The sequence below is a fragment of the Diabrotica virgifera genome, chromosome 2 (assembly GCF_917563875.1).
Source record: "Diabrotica virgifera virgifera chromosome 2, PGI_DIABVI_V3a".
Lineage (NCBI taxonomy): Eukaryota > Metazoa > Arthropoda > Insecta > Coleoptera > Chrysomelidae > Diabrotica > Diabrotica virgifera.
In genome coordinates this window covers 66172562-66193721 of record NC_065444.1, presented here as the reverse complement: position 1 = coordinate 66193721, position 21160 = coordinate 66172562, and the positions used below count along the sequence as shown (strand labels likewise).

Sequence of the window (21160 nt, the reverse complement as noted above, 5' to 3'; positions counted from 1 at the left end):
CCCCCAATTCAATCCAGTGTTGTCTATTTTGCGCCACCTGTTTCCAATTGTGTCCTCCAAACTTCTTTATGTCATCGGGCCATCTCATTTGTGGCCTTCCTCTACTTCTTCTTCCTAACCACGGTCTCCATTGTTGTATTTCGTGATTCCATCTTTTATCCTTCAGTCGGGCATTGTGTCCTGCGAAGCTCCATTTTAATTTGGCAGCATGTTCTCCTGCGTCTTTTACTTTGGTTTTGCTTCTAATCCATGTATTTGTTTTTTGTCTATGAGCCTCACCCCGAGCATTGATCTTTCCATCGCCCTCTGTGCCTTTACTATTTTATCCATATTGGCCTTGGTGAGTGTCCACGTCTGTGAACCATACGTAAGTATAGGGAGGATACACTGATCGTAAACTCTGGTTCTCAAATATTGCTCTATTTTAGTGTTTTTCAAGATCCAACTGAGTTTTCCAAATCCTGCCCACGCCTGTCCCAGGTACATGTATTCGCTTACTGTCATTCAACGTTATTTTTGTAATGTTCGGTGTATTCGTCATTACTTTTGTTTTTTCCAAGTTCATCTTAAGACCTACTTTTTCCGAAGCTTGAAATAGTTGCGTCATCATGGTCTGTAATTCTTCGAAACTTGTAGCGAATATTACAATGTAGTCAGCATATCTCAAATGACTCAGTTTTCTTCCATTAACATTTATTCCTTTATCTACCCAGTTAATGTCGTTGAACATGTTCTTCAAGTCCCAGTGTGAACAGCTTTGGTGAAATAACGTCTCCCTGGCGAACTCCTCTGTTGATTGGTATAGCTTTGGTTTTCTCATCTATTTGCATTTTCATTGTAGCTTTCTTATAAATATTATGTATGAGCATTCTGTATCGAGAATCTATCCTGCAGATGTTCATAGCTCTCTCTATTGCCTAAAGTTCTATGGAGTCGAATGCCTTTTCATAATCAACGAAGCCAATGTATAAGTTCAAGTGATATTCATTGGCTTTCTCTATTAGCGTTCTGACTGTAAGAAAATGATCCGCTGTACTGTAACCCTTTCGGAATCCTGCCTGCTCTACCGGTTGATAGCTATCAAGCTTCGACGATGGCCTATTGGTTATTACTCTCATAAACAGTTTGTACATTTGGGACAACAGGGAAATTGGCCTATAGTTCTTCAGATCTCTCCTGTCTCCTTTTTTGAAGAGAATTATTGTCAAGCTTTCTTTCCAATCATCTGGGACTTCTCCTTTGTGAAGGCATCCGTTGAAAAGATTTTTCAATTCTTCGAGAATAATTTCACTCCCTTCCTTTTTTCAGGCAACATTTCGGCAAGTATTCCATCTGGGCCCGGAGCCTTATTGTTCTTTAGTTGTGCCATAGCTTGTTTTATTTCGAAGGATTCTATATTAGGGAGTACTTCCGAATTGACATTATCTTTTTCTTAAAATTTTCCTTTGCTGTGTTATCTGGGTCTTTGTTTGAGGAATATAAATCACGGTAAAATGTTTGTGTAACTTTTAGGGTTTTGTTCTTTTCTCTTGTTTCTTTTCCATCTTTATCTTATAATGAGATTATTAGAGGCTTTCCTATATTTGGTCTTAGGCATTTTAGGCCTCTATTCTTTTCTATAATTTTTCTACCTTGTTTTCATTGTAGATCCTTATGTCTTCCTTTGATGAAGTATGATCCATAAATGAGAGTTGAAAAAAATTATCATCTCAGCATTCTTATTCGGAGCGTTAGATTGAAGCTAATACAACAAAGACATTGTTTTGATTTTTATAAAAACTGCCTTTTCTATTTCTAAAGGATCTAATTACACCATTTTACTCTATCTGTTCATTTCTTTATTACAGAGAATGTTATCTTTCTTTGAAATGGCCATATTATTTTTATTACTTATAAAATTCGTTTTCAATCCATAGGTTTTACATGACCAGTTTAATATCAAAGAGTTTTTAAATCCTCAAGTGATAACAACGGTGTGGCTCGCATATCGTAACATTGTGAAAAATATCTCTCAATATAATTCGAAGAGTCGAAAATAGATTCACTGTATAAATTAAACAGAAGAGGAGAAATAGTACAGCCCTGTTAAGTCACGCAAAATTTTAATTTCCTGAAAAAGCTCATTATCTACTTAATTTTGGCTGAATGTCTCCAATAAAGATTCGCTATGATACTTATATTTCGACTGTCAATGTTCATGCCTGTGAGCATCTCTACGAGTTTGTGGTCTTTATCAGAGTCTATATGTCTGTAAGTATTCGTCCACTGCTTGGTTAATTCCTCTTAAATGTAGTTACAAATGAATTTAAAGAATAACTTTATATTTGTGTAAAAGAACATGTAAATTTGTACATTTCAATAATATTTCAACATTTAAATGATAGATGCCCTTATCTCGAAAAATTTACAGTATACATTAGCATCAAATGAAAAACAGGATTTCAGAAATTTCTGTATTTAAAATAAATTATATCTAACAACAAATAATAAATGATCAATACACAACCGTACTGCATGAACGAGAATGAAAAAATGTAAAAAATAAACTAATAGTATGGGACATCCGCACATTATAAATAACTCGCTTCTTAAACACAAAATCATGTAAATGTACAATGAAATATATTTGTCTATTTTCAATCTTTTAGTACAAAAAAATGTTTCACACTTTATACAAAGTGACATATAAGTTGTTCCACATAAATAATAACTATAGTGGAGACACTGAGGTACAAAAACTAAACAAATAATAACCACAATAGTTACTATTTACCAAACAAAATCACAATATCAGTCAAGCTATAGCTTTGTGATATCTTCAATTTATCTAGAAGAGTAACGCTCCCATTCCACCCATCTCGCTTTGTTCTTTGACGAAGATTTCGAAGTATTGGTAGATGATGGTGACAGCTAACAAGATACCAGTACCTGAACCAATGGCTCCCATGAAATCAGCGAGTACTGACAAGGCTCCAATACAGAGACCTCCAAAAGCTGCGGCGGTGGGAATGTACCTGTTCAATTCGTGAATCATGGAGTTATCTCTGTGTCCTCTCATTACCATCTGTTGTTCTTTCAATTGCTTAGCGACATCTTTGGCTGAGCTTCCAGATACTTCGATCCATGTTTTGGAGAAGAAAGCACAAGATCCCAACATGAAGACGATGTAGAGCATTGCGTGGATTGGATCTTCTAGAATGTGACTTACACTTTCAGGTGGAGATAAGTAGTAACATAATCCTCCAATGGGGTAAGACCTAGCTGGGCCACCGCCTCCAACGTCAGCCCAGACTCCTAATAGATTAATTAAGAAGTTCCCTTGGAATTTAACAGCCAACATCTGTGAGATGACATACAAGTTAGATACAAGAGCAGATTGTAGAATAATAGGGATGTTCGAAGTGTAGAACAATTTGATTGGATAGCTGGAATATTGTCCACGGTATCTTGCACTCTTGATGGGTAGATCTACTCTGAATCCTTGGAAGTATATTACTATAGCAAAAACGAGTACTGTCGCCAACAAGTTCATCAAATTGGGAAGATTTTGCCTGTAGAAAGCTTCACGTAATCCTCTGATTTTGTCTTGTCTGGTGGTCAACAAGTGGAATAAGGCAATGACAGCTCCTTCAAATTCTGTTCCTCTTCCAGTGTTTACTGTTGCTGGTGAGAAGGCTTTCCAAATAATAGTTTCACAAATGTTTGTTGCAATGAAGAGGGAAATACCAGAACCTAAACCATATCCTTTCTGGAGAAGTTCATCGAGAAGCAATACAATGAGACCGGCGACGAACAGTTGGATGATGATGAGAAGGCACACTCCAGCTCCAATTTCAGCCGGATCACCATACATGCCTGTCATTACATACACGATGGCTTGACCGACAGTAATAACCATACCAAACACTGAAAAAGAAACAATTTATAAATATTTTGTTCTCTATTGGTAAAAAGTACAGTGTGTTAATTTCTAAATAAGTACCTTAACTCTCTACAAGATAATATTATTACAAATCTTACAAAATATATAAAGACTTGACAGAATCATCATTACAGGTAAGAATCTTTCTAGAGATTATAATTGAAAAACCCTTTTTTTCACTATACTGAGAATTTAACATAAACAAATTGTCTGAAAAGAGGAGTTTGGCAACTGTCACTAGAATTTTATAAGATTCTCCTGTGACAGTTTGACTCCGATACGCTTCTATCTATTGATAATTTCCCACCTCTACTAGTTACATCTCTTTTTATTTTACAATGTATTATGTTTTCCGTTCCGATATTTTGCTGGTTATTAGCATACTCATCACAGTATGTAATATTGAATATGGAATATGTTTTAGTTCGAAAAGAAATAATGCTCCTAATAGATTCAGGAAAAACTATAGTAGATGACAGGATTTCTAGAATGTTCAGTCAAAAAATATAGAGAGCTTTAGATACATGTATTTATTCATTGTTAAGAATGTTTGAAGGATAATGAAGCTGAAACTTAAATCATACAGTTCAGCATAGTCACAATCTGCCAAAATTATTTACCTGTGTAAACAAGAAACAATTTATTAATGAAAAAGCTTCTCAAACAACACAGGAGTAATAAATGAATTTTAAGAAATAAAGGAATCAAAGATAAATGTATACATAGTCTAAGCTCTTAAGACATATTAATAATGATATTCAATAATACATCTATGAATCTATGGCACAGAATTCGTTCAGGCCCTTTTCTTGACAATGTAACATTTTTATTTTAGGTCCTAGGTGACTTGAAGCGCATTATGTTAGCCTCATTTTGTACTATTAGATATAAAACATAATATAAAACTGTCCCTAGATGGCAATAGTTGGCTTATATTATTTTTATTATTACCGATTTCTGATAACTTCTAATCGATGCCATCTATCGCCTGTTATTGTTTTTAAAACTCTTAGGGCCGGTTGTTCGAACGCTAATCAAAAATAATCATTATCAAATATTTAATTACTGTCACCAACTGTCAATGTCAACTTTGATTGGGTTGCTGAAAACATAATTATTGATTACAATTATGAAATTAGTTAATCAATAATTATGTTAATAATTGTTATGTTAATTTATTAACTAATCTCATAATTATAATCAATTATGTTTTCAGCAACCCAATCAAAGTTGACATTAACAGTTGATGACAGTAATTAAATATTTGATAGTGATCATTGTTGATTAGCGTTCGAACAACCGGCCCTTAATTTTTTATAAGAAATAGTGTTTTTTTTTATTTTGGTGATTGTTTTATATTGTGCAATTACCCTATAAATAGATAGTGTTTTTGTTTTGTTTATTGAACTATCAAAAAACGTCGTCAAACATTTGTAACAAATTTCTTACATTGCCAAATATACGGTGGGTAAAGTTTTTATTTATTTTTTTTTCAATGGTGATTTTTGATTTTTTTATCTCTGCAATATTTTTATGCAATTTTATTTATAGACAAAAGAATAGACAAAATTATTTCTGTTTTGTAGGTCAGGCACTACCTACTTCCTTTCAGTGCAGGGAGTGTGAAGGTAGGCGGCTTTGTCTGAATGACAAAAGAAACTGTTTTTACGCCTATCATCACAAATAAGGTTACCTTTTACCTATTATTTTTAGAAGCATTAATTTGGGGGGGGGGGTATTATGACGCGGAGTACACTCCCATGAACTTAGATATATTTTTTTTATTATTACTCCAATTTATTTAACAATCTGCTCCGTTAGGAACAATCAGTTAAAGTTATGACTTTCTTAGGCTATGACATGTAGGTAAGAATTCCAATGAAAACTTTCCTTTCTAAATTATCAACAAATGTATAGATAGTACTACTTACTAGTAAAATAAAGTAACACTTAAAATAGTTTTAATTTAGCTAAAATCTATTTGGTAAGTCAGTTGGTTTATAACGCTTCAGTCTGCGAAATTCACCCTCAGTGTTTAATAATTCACTCGCGAAATCATTTGGATGCGCACTAAGTTTCTTCATACTTTTCACTGTATTTGCTGATTTCTTCTTTGATGCTGGGAACTTTCAGGTCTCTCTATTATTGCGTTGGGGATGTACCATGGAGCGTTTACTATGGTTCTTAATGCCTTATTTTGAAAATGTTGTATGATTTCCAAGTTAGAGTTGCTGGCTCAGCCCCATAGCTGTCTGGCATAGGTCCATATGGGTTTAAGTATGGCTTAGTATACCACTAATTTATTTTCAATTGACAGTCTTGAATTTCTGCCCAGAATCCAGTACATTTGTTGAAGTTTGAGTCCAAGTTGCTTTCTTTTGGTGAAGATGTGTTTTCTCCATGTTAATCTTTTATCTAGATGTATGCCCAGGTATTTGGTTGTATATTTACTTGTACTAATTGCTTGTTGTTTATGTATACTGGTGGACAGCTCTCTCTTCGCATAGTAAATGTCATGTGGGTCGATTTTGCTTCATTCATTAGCTTTTAGTTTCCATTTTTTTAACCATTTTTCTATTTAATTTAAGTGGGCTTGTAAGTTATGCGAAGCTCTTTGGGGGTCTGTGTGAGATGCGATAATACCTGTGTTATAGTATTTTTACTACAAAAACGTTATTACGTAGGTCAAAATTTTTGACGTAAGAGAACTGTCAAAACATTAAAATGTGACTTTTCATTATTGCCGTGTTTATAATAAACATAGCAATAATGAAAAGTCACATTCTAATGTTTTGACAGTTCTCTTACGTCAAAAATTTTGACCTACGTAATAACGTTTTTGTAGTAAAAATACTATATCTGCAAATGTTGCGACTGTTGTCAATCTAGTTGTAGGTAGGTCAGCAGTAAATAACAGGTATAGTAAGGGAAACTTAGATACAAGAAATTTGAAGTTTGCTTTAAGGAATCGTTTCAAACCTTAGAAAATGAATAGATCACCAGTGATAACAAGGTTTATGGTATTCTTGGCAATGTAACATATTTGTAACAAACTCAAATTTGGTATTTAGCGATAAATTAAAGGTGAAATATCTGTTTCATAAATTTTTAAATAATTCTAGAAGGGCATTAATAGAAAGAAAACACAGTTTTCATATTTGTTTTTTGGTTTGACAAGAAAAGGGTTAATATGGGGTAATCTTTGAAGTATTTTAGGTAAAAACCACCAAAAATGTCTGTCTGTGAGTGGTAATGTATCAGCAAGACATATCCTTAATGTGTTACTCTTTCTCTTACAGGTTTAAAACTTTTGATTACTTCTTTATCAGACCTTTATGTGACCAGTAGCATACATCTTACTGTGGATGCAGTACTATGGACTTACTTACAGTCGGAAAAATGAAAGAATACCCATGAGCGATCACATCAATCACTTATTTTGTATTTGCTATCTTTTTCTATAACAAACGTTTGTTATTTATAGAAAAAGACAACAAATACAAAATAAGTGATTGATGTGATCGTTCATGGGTATTTTTTCATTTTTCCGACTGTAACTACTTAACTACCATACAAGTTAATCCGATGTTCTAAGAGATACTTACATTTTTGGGCACCATTGAATAAGGCTCTGTCTTTTGGAGTGTCACCAACCTCGATAATTTTGGCACCGGCCAACAGCTGCATAATCAGACCTGAAGTTACAATTGGGGAAATACCAAGTTCCATAAGGGTACCTCTGTTTGATGCAAGAATAACACGAATCCAGTAGAAAGGATCTGCAGAATCTGAACTCATTATACCGAATAATGGAATCTAGAAAAATATTAAAAGTTAATTATAGCTTTAAAAAGATATTCTTTTCTATTTTTTTCTGTATTACTGCGGACAAATTGGTTTATTGTATCAAGTTTTTTTTCTATAATAAAATTAAAAGTGATTTGATCACCAATCACAGATAGCTTTCATAAGACAATAATTATATGTTAAATCAGCTTGGTACTTGTGTTTATAGATTGTCAGATTTCTGACAAAGTTCAACCATGATTTTATCTCTAACGCCTTTGAGAATACTGAAGATGAAATCAAGGAGAGCAAAATATGTGAAAATTTGGGATTTCCTAGGGAACTTTCCTAGGAAAATTTAATTTTCTTTTGTAAAGAAAAACTCATGTGGTGCGACGATTTTCTCCCTTGTGCCATTTTATGAATCAATAGACGAGTATTGATTCTATTTTTTTAAAGGACATCGCACACATCTTATGGAAAATATAATGTCACTCAAATTCAATAAAATTATACCAATAGATTCGTTTTAAATTAGCGATCAAATCTTATCATTGCGCCAACTCTCTATTTTCAAAAATAAGAGCAGAAATTGATATAAATAAATCTGAAATCAAATGGGTAGGTACATAAGTTAGAGAGAGAAAAAATATTTTAAAATACCCAGATTTTCGGTACTCCATAAATCAGCGGATTAGTTTCACTAATCCGCTTAGGCCCAGCGGGATTTAAGCTGTTATGAATTGCACTCAGAGCAATAATGATTGTAAACTAACATTTTATGATCAAGTATATTCAAATGGGAAATAAGCCACAATTTTACCTAAAAATGATTTTATTAACGTTTCGACGCCCAAGTCGGGTGTCGTTATCAAAATACAAAATAATACTAAATAAATAAAAATGTTGTTGCTTAGTAAAAAATTCTTCTAATAATTTATTTAATCTGACTCATTTATATCGGCAATTCAGACACGTATTATACATTTTAAAGTAGACGACTTTAAAATGATATTGCCAATATTGATGAGTTGCGTTCCTGGGACGACTTTACTAAAAGATAGTTCATTCGATTACATGAAATCAATCCCAACTCAAGAATATCCGCCACAAAAAATCATAGCATGTAATCTGTCTTTAAAAAGACAACCAAATGCAACGGTGGCACTGAAATTCTCGCGTTAGAGATTCCATAGTAAATCACGAGGGAAAACCAGGAAAAACCTCGTGATACTATCCCGACATCTTAAGTATTTGGGTTTACATTTAGTTTACTCTTAAAACTAATACCAAATTCTGACTAGATATTTTAAATTTTAAATAATACTAAAATACTAAATATGTACTAACTCGATATGTTACTGATTTACTAATTGTGGTATTTTCTTTCTATTGACTTCCTTCTTTAATATGGGTAACCACATCCTACTGCATTCTACCGAGGAATTTGCGACACAATTGGTTTCATTTAGCATAATTAGAGCCGCTTCTTTGATTTTTCTCTTTTTACTATCTGTTTCTTTTAGGACTATACTTGAACCTCTCCACTGAACTCTATGTTGATTATCCCATGCGTGTTGACATATTTGAGATCTATCAAATTCTCTATTTTTTATATAAGACTGATGTTCATTTACTCTAACGTCTATTGGTCTTGACGTTTCACCTATATAAAATTGTTCGCATTCACAAGGTATTTTATAAATACAATTCTTTGTTCTTTCTTGTTCACTGTTAGGCTTAGTTTTAGATAGAATAGATCTCTAAATGAACATCAGTCTTATATAAAAAATAGAGAATTTGATAGATCTCAAATATGTCAACACGCATGGGATAATGAACATAGAGTTCAGTGGAGAGATTCAAGTATAGTCCTAAAAGAAACAGATAGTAAAAAGAGAAAAATCAAAGAAGCGGCTCTAATTATGCTAAATGAAACCAATTGTGTCGCAAATTCCTCGGTAGAATGCAGTAGGATGTGGTTACCCATATTAAAGGAGGAAGTCAATAGAAAGAAAATACCACAATTAGTAAATCAGTAACATATCGAGTTAGTACATATTTAGTATTTTAGTATTATTTAAAATTTAAAATATCAAGTCAGAATTTGGTATTAGTTTTAAGAGTAAACTAAATGTAAACCCAAATACTTAAGATGTCGGGAGAGTATCACGAGGTTTTTCCTGGTTTTCCCTCGTGATTTACTATGGAATCTCTAACGCGAGAATTTCAGTGCCACCGTTGCATTTGGTTGTCTTTTTAAAGACAGATTACATGCTATGATTTTTTGTGGCGGATATTCTTGAGTTGGGATTGATTTCATGTAATCGAATGAACTATCTTTTAGTAAAGTCGTCCCAGGAACGCAACTCATCAATATTGGCAATATCATTTTAAAGTCGTCTACTTTAAAATGTATAATACGTGTCTGAATTGCCGATATAAATGAGTCAGATTAAATAAATTATTAGAAGAATTTTTTACTAAGCAACAACATTTTTATTTATTTAGTATTATTTTGTATTTTGATAACGACACCCGACTTGGGCGTCGAAACGTTAATAAAATCATTTTTAGGTAAAATTGTGGCTTATTTCCCATTTGAATATACTTGATTATAAAAATGCCACAAGAAAATAGCTTCAGAACAACATTAAAATTTTATGGACTCCAAAAATGTGATTTCGATAAACTTTAATTGCAATTTGCGCCGTAATTAATCATAATTAAGAGTTGGCGCAATGATAAGAATTGATCGTTATATTAAAACGAATCTAATCGTATAAATTTTATTGAATTTGAGTGACATTATATTTTCCATAAGATGTGTGCGATGTCCTTTCAGCAGAAAGATCTCATGTGCTGCAAATATTTTCTCTCTTACTCCTTTTTATGAATCAATAGAGGAGTATTGATTCTATGTTTTAAAATTTTAGCAGAAGGATCTCATGTGCTGCAATGATTTTCTCCTTTAAACCATTTTATAAATCCATAGAATATTGATTCTGTTTTTGAGTGCCCTAAGAGTGTTAATTATAACCCAGACAGGTAATGTTAATAGGTCAGTATTTGTGAGTTTCTTCTTCATGCCATTTGAAAGTTTGTTAGTTTTATGATAAGAAACCTGCAAATAAAGGATGGTGGTTCGTGAAAACAAATAATTTTACTTTGGAAAAGTTCTGGAAAATAAGGAAAAAACGCATATAACATTTTCAGTAGACAAAAAAGCATAAGGAATAAAATCATGGTTGAACTTCATATTGAAATCTAAGGGTCTATTATGGCTATTGCAAATGTTTACCTAACATCAGATTTAGGACCAAAATATTTAGTTTGTTTATTATTTATTTATGTTCAAGTAAAGCAAGGAGTACAAGAATAAAATGAAATGTAAAGCCACTTTATTAAATAAAAAGTAATCTATAATCACAAGTGAATTGTATGATAGATGGGTAAATACAGAAGAAATGAGTAAATAATTATTTAAGACTCAATTAGCAGAACTAATCAATAATTAAATTAGTTTTGATAGAATCAGCTCAAATTAAAAAGAAAGTGTTAAAAATGAAAAATATGATCAAATAGGTTGTTATATATATTTCCATATGGCATAAGGCACCAAAGAGGTTTGAATGACAAATCCCTAGCATATAATACACTGAGCGTCAAAGTTAACGCACCACCTTAAAATTGGGACATTTTTGATGTCTCTTATTTCCTAAAACTGTTGACGATTTTAGTGATTTTTTTAGTATGTTATAGCTTTATTCTTGAAGAATATCGATGTGATAATATTGTTGCTAAATAGATAAGTGTCATTGTATACCGGGTGTAACAATGATAGTGTGTTTTTTCGTCAAAGTTTGAAACGCCCTGTGGAATATTCTAGCGTACATAAAATATTGAAATTAAAACTCAACTGCAGCCTTAGGTTTTCTTAACATTTCGCTTTTTGATTCATTCGCTTGTGTTGGATAATAAAGAAGTTAGGTACTTTAACAACTAGCAACGTTCTTCATCAATACAGTGTGTTTCTAAATAAGTGCGATAAACTTTAAAGTGTAATTCTGCATGAAAAAATGTATGTATGACCTTTTGCTTTATAAACATATCGTCGGCTTAGGGACACACAAACCTAACTACATTTCGGGTAAGTACTACTCATGATAATATCATAGGAAGCCAACGATATGTCCGCAAATGCTTCGTTTCCGAGATACAGGATGTTGATTTTTTTCTTACAAACTGACAATTTATTTGTTGCTCTCAAACCGGTTGAGATATGCAAATGAAAGTTGGTAGGTTTTAAGAGATAGTTATTGCGCATTTTTTGGCATACAACTAGGAATTTTATATTTACCATTGGCGTGCATACGGGTAATATGACCCGTATGCACGCCAATGGTGAATATAAAATTCTTAATTGTATGTCAAAAAAAGCGCATTAACTGCCTCTTAAAACCTATCAAATTTTATTTGCATATCTCGACCGGTTTTAGAGCAATAAATAAATCGTCAGTTTGTAAGAAAAGATTCAACATCCTGTATCTCGGAAATGAAGATTTGCAGACATATGTTTATAAAGCAAACAGTCATTATTTTTTTATGCAGAATTACCCCTTAAAGTTTATCACACTTATTTAGAAACACACTGTATTGATGAAGAACGTTGCTAGTTGTTAAAGTACCTAACTTTTTTATTATCCAACACAAGCGAGCAAGAAACCCTAAGGCTACAGTTGAGTTTTAATTTAAATATTTTATATACGCTAGAATATTCCACACGGTGTTCCAAATGTTGAGGAAAAAACACACTATCATTGTTACACCCAGTATACAATGACACTTATCTGTTTAGCAAAAATATTATGACATCGATATTCTTGAAGAATAAAGCTATAACATATTAAAAAAATTGCTAAAATCGGACAACAGGTTTAGGAAATACGAGAAATCAAAAATGTCTCAATTTTAAGGTGGTGCGTTACTTTTGAAGCTTAGTGTATATTGTGTCCCCAAAAGTATAAATAAGCTGCTGGTATTTGAAAGGAAGGTTCTCAAAATGATATTTGGTGCTCAAAGAGATGAAAGCGATAGGAGAGTGGAGTAGGTCCCTCAATGCTGAATTGGTGAGTCTATGGTACTAAAAACATTTGTTAGATATATAAAAGCTAATAAGATAAGATGGACAGGTCATGTGGTAAGATCAGACGAAGACAGTGTTTTTTGAGAGACCAGTCGCTAGAAGATCAGTAGGCTGTAAGAGAAAAAGATGTAAGGATGATGTTAAAGCTGATTTATCTAGGATTCGTGTACAATGGGAAAGGAAGCACAAGATCGTAGAAGATGGAGAGCTATGGTGGATGCAGCAAAGACTCACCATGAGTTGTAAAACCAGTCGAGAAAGAAAGAAGAACAGATTATTTTTTGTCTTCTTTGTAAATAAAATACTGTCAACCTCAATTTACATTGGTAAAATGGTAATAAATTCCTTAAACTTTTGGGGTTTTAAAACACAATTTTAAAAGAATGTTTGCTCACTTTATCTATTTCATTATTTACCACACAATGTTGTAAAATATAAGAAAGTTTCTGTAATGTTTTTCTGTTCATTCTAGTTTATTTTTGTCACTAAATCCATTGTATCTGTATCTATATCTTTCAAATCATAATAGGGTATTAAACAACTGAGATAGGTACTCAGGAAAGTATTATTGAGAAACAACAAAACAATTTCTTGAATAACACAAAAAATATCATCAATTAACTAATAATCTTTAACACTTTCAGCTCCGGGCCCATATCAGCTATTGGGACCGTGCAAGTTCGGAAAAGCGACACCTATTTCTACGCTCTGGACTTTTATTCGCACTTTTAATTATATTGGCCAATCATATGGTCCTGGTTACTGGATAATTGTCAAGGACATAGTCCAAAAAAAATAATAAGAAGAAAAAATAAGATTTAGGTTGTGTTATTCAGAAGTAAACAATTGTATGTAGTAAATAAAATTAGTTATTAAAATGCAGTATTGCAAGCAAAATACAATTAATTAAATTTACCTTTATATAATAATTGTATATCATATCAATATTGTGAAGCAATATAAAATATAATTTTTCTTCTTAAACGACAATAGGTATGAAATGTACGTCAATTTGACAATTTCAGTTGACAATATGAATTATTTAAGAAAGTTTCAATATTTCTCCGCTATTCGCGTATTCCTTCCAAGTACTTGCACACCACGAATAAGTATGTTTCATGTGCCCATTTATACAGGCATTGGAAAATTGTTGAAATGTAAACATGGTAGCCATGTCAGCGGACTTGAAAGTGTTAAGTTGCACCAACCACTTAACACTACACATCCCCTTCAATCTTTCGGAATAAGTTATTCCAAAAGAAAATGTTCAATTGGAGATCAAATGTTCGATTTCAAAATTTATTAAATCTGTGCACAAATATGAGCACCATTAGCAAAGTAAAATATATCAATTAGTTGCTTACCTGACAACATACTAAAAAGATGAAAAGAGTGATTGCAGTCCATAGTACTTTCTCCCTGAATTGGATCTAAAACAGAAATGTGCCACATGTAGATATAAACAGATGGTTGCTAAAATATGAATGAAAATGTAAATAAAGATGAGACATTGAGTGAATTAGGTGTAAAAAACTACCAGTTACTAATTTTCCAGCTGTTAGCTTTTACTGTGCTATTGTTTTTCACATGAATGAGGTATTTTCCAAAAAGGAACATTGGATGAAAATTGGTCTACTCACTTTTCTTTCTGGCTTGGCTATTTCAGGCAGTATGCTGCAGAAAGGCTTTATAACTTCCAAAAATTTAACTAAAAAAGAAAGAACACAAAGTTTAGCATGAAAAACCAAAATAAATGAATCAAAAATAGCATCACTAATTTGGCCAAATTGGTTAAAAATAAGCCGAAACTAGAGGTTAAAGTTATTGCTAATAGTTAAATAGAATACTTACTCCCCATTTTGCTGGGTTTTAACCACTATTTCACTAATAAATCACAGTTTTTTCATTAAACGCCCCCCTGAGCTGTCACGTCTTCACCGAATCCCAGTTTGAAAGAAATTACGGTACTTCTTGTCTCGATTTTACGTCTACACGTCGTACACGTAGCACAGCACACGGGTCACGTGATCGATGATGTTGGCCAGTTGGCTTTTAAGTGAAATGTGTCACAGATGAAGTATTACCCGTGGCATCATCGAGAAACTTCGATCTGAAACGATTCTTAGTTATGATGTCATGAAATATTTAAACAAATACAAAGTGTTTTATTAATTGTTTTCAATAATTTGCAATGGATATGGTAATTTTCTCTATTAGTTGAAAAGTATTGTTATTTGTAAGTCACGAGACAAAAAGTGTGCAAGTGCGATAATTGAAAAAATCGAAATTTATTTAATCGATTACTTTCATTTTCGGAAGTGTCGTATCATTGGCTGCCTATCCTTCAGAGGTGATTTATAATTTACATTACAAGAATAACAGGTACAATAACTCTGTAAAAAACTGTTTATTTCTGGATGATCATTTTTTTAGATATTATTTAATATAAGTTATATTAATACACTGTCTATGCTGATCTCCCTCTCTACTCGTTTTGTAAAATCCTGCTAAATATCCTATATTTATTAATATTTTGTGATTTTTTTGTTGGGGAATATTTTTTATTAATTGCGGTAGATCATGTTCTGTTATGTAATCTTGATTATTTCAGACTTCGTGTTTAAATATAATACGGCCCGTGCACATACCTACTGTGAAAATACATTTGGCAAGAATGTTCCAGAACTAATTCTGAAAATCCAATGTGCTTTTCGGAAAGAGTAGGTACAGTTATACTAAAATCAAGATCTACATTATATTATATACATGACACTCTTAACTCTTACATACTGTTAAATAGGTGATATACACTTGTAGATTAGAGATTAGGTACTTTATAACATTGAAGTGATTAGTATACCTACTAATTTTGACGTTTTCCTGTCCATATGTTTTCGAGATAATTGAAAAAATGTTTTCTACATAAGTCTAGATATTTATAACAAGTGCAGATTAATTATAAAAAAAATTTGTGTGTAGGTACTTTGTACATTTGTACAAACGTAAGAAGTTATATATATACTTCTATTATATGATTTCAACTAAATAAATATACTTTAAACAGTTTATTTGTATTTTATTTAAATATTAAACTAATTTTAATACTACTTATACTACTTTAATACTACGTAAGGCAAGGCAACAATATGAGGTGTTCCTAAGCGGGCACCCATCTAAAGCATAACCGGTTACGGCTACGGTTATCGAACGACAACCGTGTAAGTCAGTGTGCTATGGCCGTAAAATTGGTACCAAAATGAATTATTTTAACATATTGTACAAATAATATTAAGATTGCTTTTTAATCTTCGTTTCATCATAATATTTTAATACTTATTATCCTATTCCCAACGAACACAAACCCAAAGACACAAAAATTATAATAAACCCATATAGCACACAACGTCCGATGGACGTCCATATAACGTACATGTAAAGTCTAAACGTCCATGGACTAAAACTGGACGTACTATGTACGTCCATTACGCGACGTCCATTGGACGTTTGATTTCAACGTACATTGGACATCCATTTGTGGTCCATGGAGATTTTACACAAAATGCGACTATTATTATGAGTAATTATATTTAGCTTCTTGTTTTAATCAAAGCATTATTATTAGTAGAATACAAGAAGCCGCTAATAAATGTAGTCACATATTTTTTCATCATCGAATTAAAACACTGAACCACTAAAATTATTTTAATTAAACCTATATAATACTATATGATGATAAAACGATGGTAAACTTTTTCAGAATAACGGAGCTACATCGTGCATCGGTAATTATAGAACTTACAATAATTAGACACTACCAATTTAAATCTTAAATAACTTGTTAAATTGTTAAATTTCCCGCCAAACTAAATGAGAATCTTCTTGACAACGTTGTCGCTCTTCACGCTATCGGTCGTAAAAGGTAGTACTAGGCAGGTACTTTTAGGGAATTATCGCTGTTAATTGTTGTGGAATACTGAAGGAGGATTTATTTATGATAATTCACAGAATGGCAAACCCGCTTGCAATATACAACCGTACTTTCTAAGAAATGTTTGGAAGGAACAGAACAGAACTAAACCTTTTTTAATGTGCATGCATCATAGGGCGCCATTATCTGAATTTTGTCTTTATTAAGTTATTACATACAATATAATACATCCTCATCCTGTGATATCTTTGTGTTTATTGTTCATCGTGCAAGTGCAGTCGTGCATTAATGAAGTTCCTATAATAAAGTTATAATAAAGAGAAATAAAAACGGTATTTTGTGTAATATTTTAAAGTATAAGTTTAGTATTATAGGAACTATTTTCTATACCTAAAGGCTTCTTGCTATGTATGTATTCAAAAAATTATGGACACTAGATTGCTTTCTGGAAAGTGCCCTACAAAAATGTCCATAAAGGCCGCGTCTCACCATCAAATACTTTGATCAAACAGTTTGAGCAAACTCCGGAAGTACGTCAAAGTGACGTCACAATTGCAGTTTTTTTGAAATTCTAAAAATCTGTGCTCTCACTATCAGTATAGTTTGATCAAATTTTTTGTATTGAGTTGTCTAACTCGTTTGTACTTTATTTAAAATTAAAATTTTTCATTATTATCCACAATTAACACTAAGGATTTGACGTCACTAACTGTCACTTTCAGTTTGCTCAAACCAGTAAAATCAAATTATTTGATAGTGGGACGCGGCCTTAAGACGTACATTCAATGTACATAAAATGTACATTGAAAGCTTCAACAACGTACACTGTACGTTTGTAGCGGACGTTCTATGGACGTCCAATTTTGTGAACTCTGGACGTTCGTTGGACGTTCATCGGATGTCCATTGTACCTTAGCGGGACGTCCATTGGACGTTCCAATGTACACAGATGTACGTCCATTGGATGTCCATAAAACGTACTTGTGCTATCTGGGAATATATTTACTAAAATCGCCAATATATTTTTTCACTTTATTTGCACTGATACATACGTAACTTGAAATATTTAGCAACTAATTACTTCATACTGTCGTTTTTATAAAAAAATAACTCTTAACTTGTTTCCCAATCGCGCCTAAAGAAGTATACGTTCAAGAATACAAAAAACGGTGTATGTTGTTGGGGAGTTTATGTTTCAGGATACGTGATCGGGATAGTAAACTATAAAGTATTAATCCTATAGGCAGATCGTGTATTTCTATATACTTAACTTCATTCCGGAATTTTTTGAAGCTTTCATTATTTCGGATCTGCTTGTTGCAGGGGCGGCCCGTCGGGGTAGGCAAGGTAGGCGCCGCCTACCCTCTTCAAATGTAGTACAATAATATAAATTATTAATATAAATTACTTATTTCAAAATTGTAATTTATAAATTTTGACACAATACCTACAATAAAATAGCAAAAATTATCCAAATTATTTTTAAAAATATCCAAAAAATTTTCTCCGTAGTTATAATTATTGTACGCTCCTTGTAGTATCAGTAGTACTGTATAAGATTCTATATTCTTCCTTGGTCAGGCCCTTGAAAACGTAGCCTGAAATAGAACGACGCCACAGTATAAAGAGGTTCCTCTATATACTGTGACGACGCCAACACCGAATTGACGTGCGATCTCTCTCTGTTTACAAAAGCAGGCCTGCTGCAGGTCTGCTGGTAGCGACCGTATTCTACGATTTTGAAAGGGCGGATAGGCACAGAGTCTTATAGCCGGACATACAAAATTTTATCAGTTGCTTCTCTTGTGTCTTGTGAAACTGTTTTAAATAATTGTTTTTTGATTTTGGCTGTTATTAGTAGGTTAAGTATTGAATAAAACTAGGTAGGACAATTTAAATTTGTTTATGAAAACTGAATAATAAACAGGTAAATTTGAGATCGGTCTATTGAAGGGCATTTTAATTTTATATTAATTTAGTAATAATTCACTAACGACAAATAAATCTGTGAATAGTTATTTGTTAGTCGTCCATTATATTTTTATTGTGTTTCAATACAATTTGGATAATTTAAAGTTAAACTGACGAATTGTGTTATTAGATTATATAGATAATTAAAAATTTAAAGCGAGGTTAATTGTTAACTTATCAATTTATTCGAAGAGTAATTTATTATTTGATACATAAATAAAATAAGTAATATTTGACGTTGTTGAAACGTAAGTGTGTTAGTTTTATTGGTGGAAAAACTTTAGTCATCGAATATGAATATTTTAAACGATATAATATGCAGTTTGATCGAGACGCCTTTTTCAAGGCGCCAAAATCAAGAAAGATCAGAAATTATTTCAATGGGCCGGCCTTTACCAAATTTAACAATTTTATCCACAGATAAGACAAAAGACAATCGACCATTTTCGAGATCGTTTAAAACAATATGGTATGAAAATCATAAATGGCGAAGCGGAAGTTATTTTAAAAATTCACTATTCTGTTGGTCTTGTCTGTTGCTCTCAAATTTGAAGCAAAATGTTTGGGTGAGTCAGGGATATTCAGATTTGAAAAATTTATCAGCTAGTGTAAAAAACATGAATCTTCGAAAGAACATTTAAACAATTGCTTAGGTTTAAAACGGTTAGAAAAAGATAAACAAACTATTGACAGTGCTTTAGCTGGACAAATTTCTCTATCTAATAAGATATATAATGAAGAAGTTGAAAAAGATTGAAGAAGTTGAAAAAATTGATGTTAAAATTCTGTTAGTAAAACAAGAACTTGCATTTAGCGGTCGTGATGAGAGCCATAATTCTTCAAAGATGGGTAATTTTAAAGAAATTTTTAATTTAGTAGTTAAACGCGATCAGGAAATCCAGGATCATGTTAAAAATAGAAGGGGTGTTCACGGGTTTGTCAAAAACAATACAAAATGATTTAATAGATTGCCTTGCCGATTACGTAAAAAATGAAATTTCAACAGAAATTAATGAAAGTCAATTTTTTTCTATACTAGCGGACGATACTACTGATATAACCGAAAAATTACAGTGTACTTTAACAATCCGTTTTGTTAACAAAGTTGGTCAGGTAACAGAAAGATTTTTAGGGTTTTTTGATGTTAGCGAGAATAGATCTGCAGACGCTCTATACATATAGTTTAATTTCAAACGTGCTTGAGTCATATGATTACAAAAATAAATTAATTGCTCAATTTTACGATGGTGCAAGTGTAATGGCTGGCTCTTTAAACGGATTACAATCAAAAATTAAAGTATATGCTCCAAAAGCAATTTTTACACATTGTTGCGCTCATAGATTACATTTAGTATTGCAAGACGGCTCAAAATGTATTACAAATTGTAGGATATTTTTTGTCGCCTACCCGAAGTATATGTGTAGCCTACCCGCATACTGAGGTCACGAGCCGCCACTGGTTTGTTGCATTAGCGTTCAGAATTACATCGACCACATCTCCCTCTTCCCATTTTTCCTCGACCACTGCTGGATATAAGCTTCCTCTAATTATTTCAGTATCTCTCTGTTTAGGGAAGTTTGGACCCAATTTTTTCCAGCTATACTTTGGATATTATCTCACCATCTTTTGGGGAGCTCTTTTGGTTTTTCTAAGAATTTGAACCGGAGAGTAAATGGGTCTCAACATTCATTATCTTGTAGACATTATTGCACTAGAACTCTGAGAAACGCCTATACCTACTATATGCGTACATACTGATCCGTTGAACGAAGGGCTCTGCCAGCAAATTCTACTGCCACCTCCTCGTTGGTGTTCACTGGGTATAACAGGCGGGTCCTAAAATATGAACTCTTCGACTAATGGAATACACCCCAAAAGAAAAGCCTCTGAATAAAGGAGTTGGTAAGGAAAGAACAATAAGGAGTTACAGGAAACGAGATGGAACAGCAAGGAATAAATGAGAGAGGGCGAAAAGGGATATTTTTACTATAGATATGCCCGACAAAGAAGGCCGAGGAGAAAGAGACAGAAAATTATATCAAGGTCTAATAGGAAGTGACAGACAAAACCCAAATAGGTACACGACATTATTATAATATTCGGAAACGTAAATGAGTAATTGGCTAAATAATAAGCTCTTGAATGCATATTTGGAAAGCATGGTTTACATAATAAGACAAGTCACTATGAACTTAGAATAGGACAATTTGCTATAGTATTTAATTATTTTGTTGTCATCACTAGCTTCCAGAGAAAAGAAATTCATGAAGGGACGTGGACTTCACTTCTGACTATGTTATCATTTATCAATACCAAACCCTCCGACTGTTATTATTTCAAAAACATGGATAACAGACATGATCAATGGCAAAACCTATCGCGGAACAAATTGTATAGGCGTAACCA

At 32.6% G+C, this 21160-nt stretch overlaps 1 protein-coding gene across 1 annotated transcript; it reads right to left on the bottom strand.

Annotated features, from left to right (window-relative positions):
* Positions 1 to 2304: 2304 nt before the first annotated feature.
* LOC114329921 (protein transport protein Sec61 subunit alpha) lies at positions 2305 to 14926 on the bottom strand. The gene is made up of 5 exons (XM_028279200.2): positions 14706 to 14926; positions 14495 to 14562; positions 14219 to 14284; positions 7528 to 7738; positions 2305 to 3906 (listed from the first exon to the last, which is right to left on the bottom strand). Exons 1-5 carry the CDS (start codon positions 14710 to 14712, stop codon positions 2828 to 2830), a joined length of 1431 nt encoding a protein of 476 aa, XP_028135001.1. The 5' UTR covers positions 14713 to 14926; the 3' UTR covers positions 2305 to 2827.
* Between the last annotated feature and the right edge of the window lie 6234 nt (positions 14927 to 21160).

Excerpts from the sequence above, each read along its gene's own strand:
- LOC114329921 (XM_028279200.2), bottom strand. Across the intron at positions 7,739-14,218 it reads TCTTTTTAGTATGTTGTCAG|ATTCCATTATTCGGTATAAT; the intron begins GTAAGCAACTAA and ends ATATTTTTCTAG. Across the intron at positions 3,907-7,527 it reads ATTCAATGGTGCCCAAAAAT|TGTTTGGTATGGTTATTACT; the intron begins GTAAGTATCTCT and ends TTTCTTTTTCAG.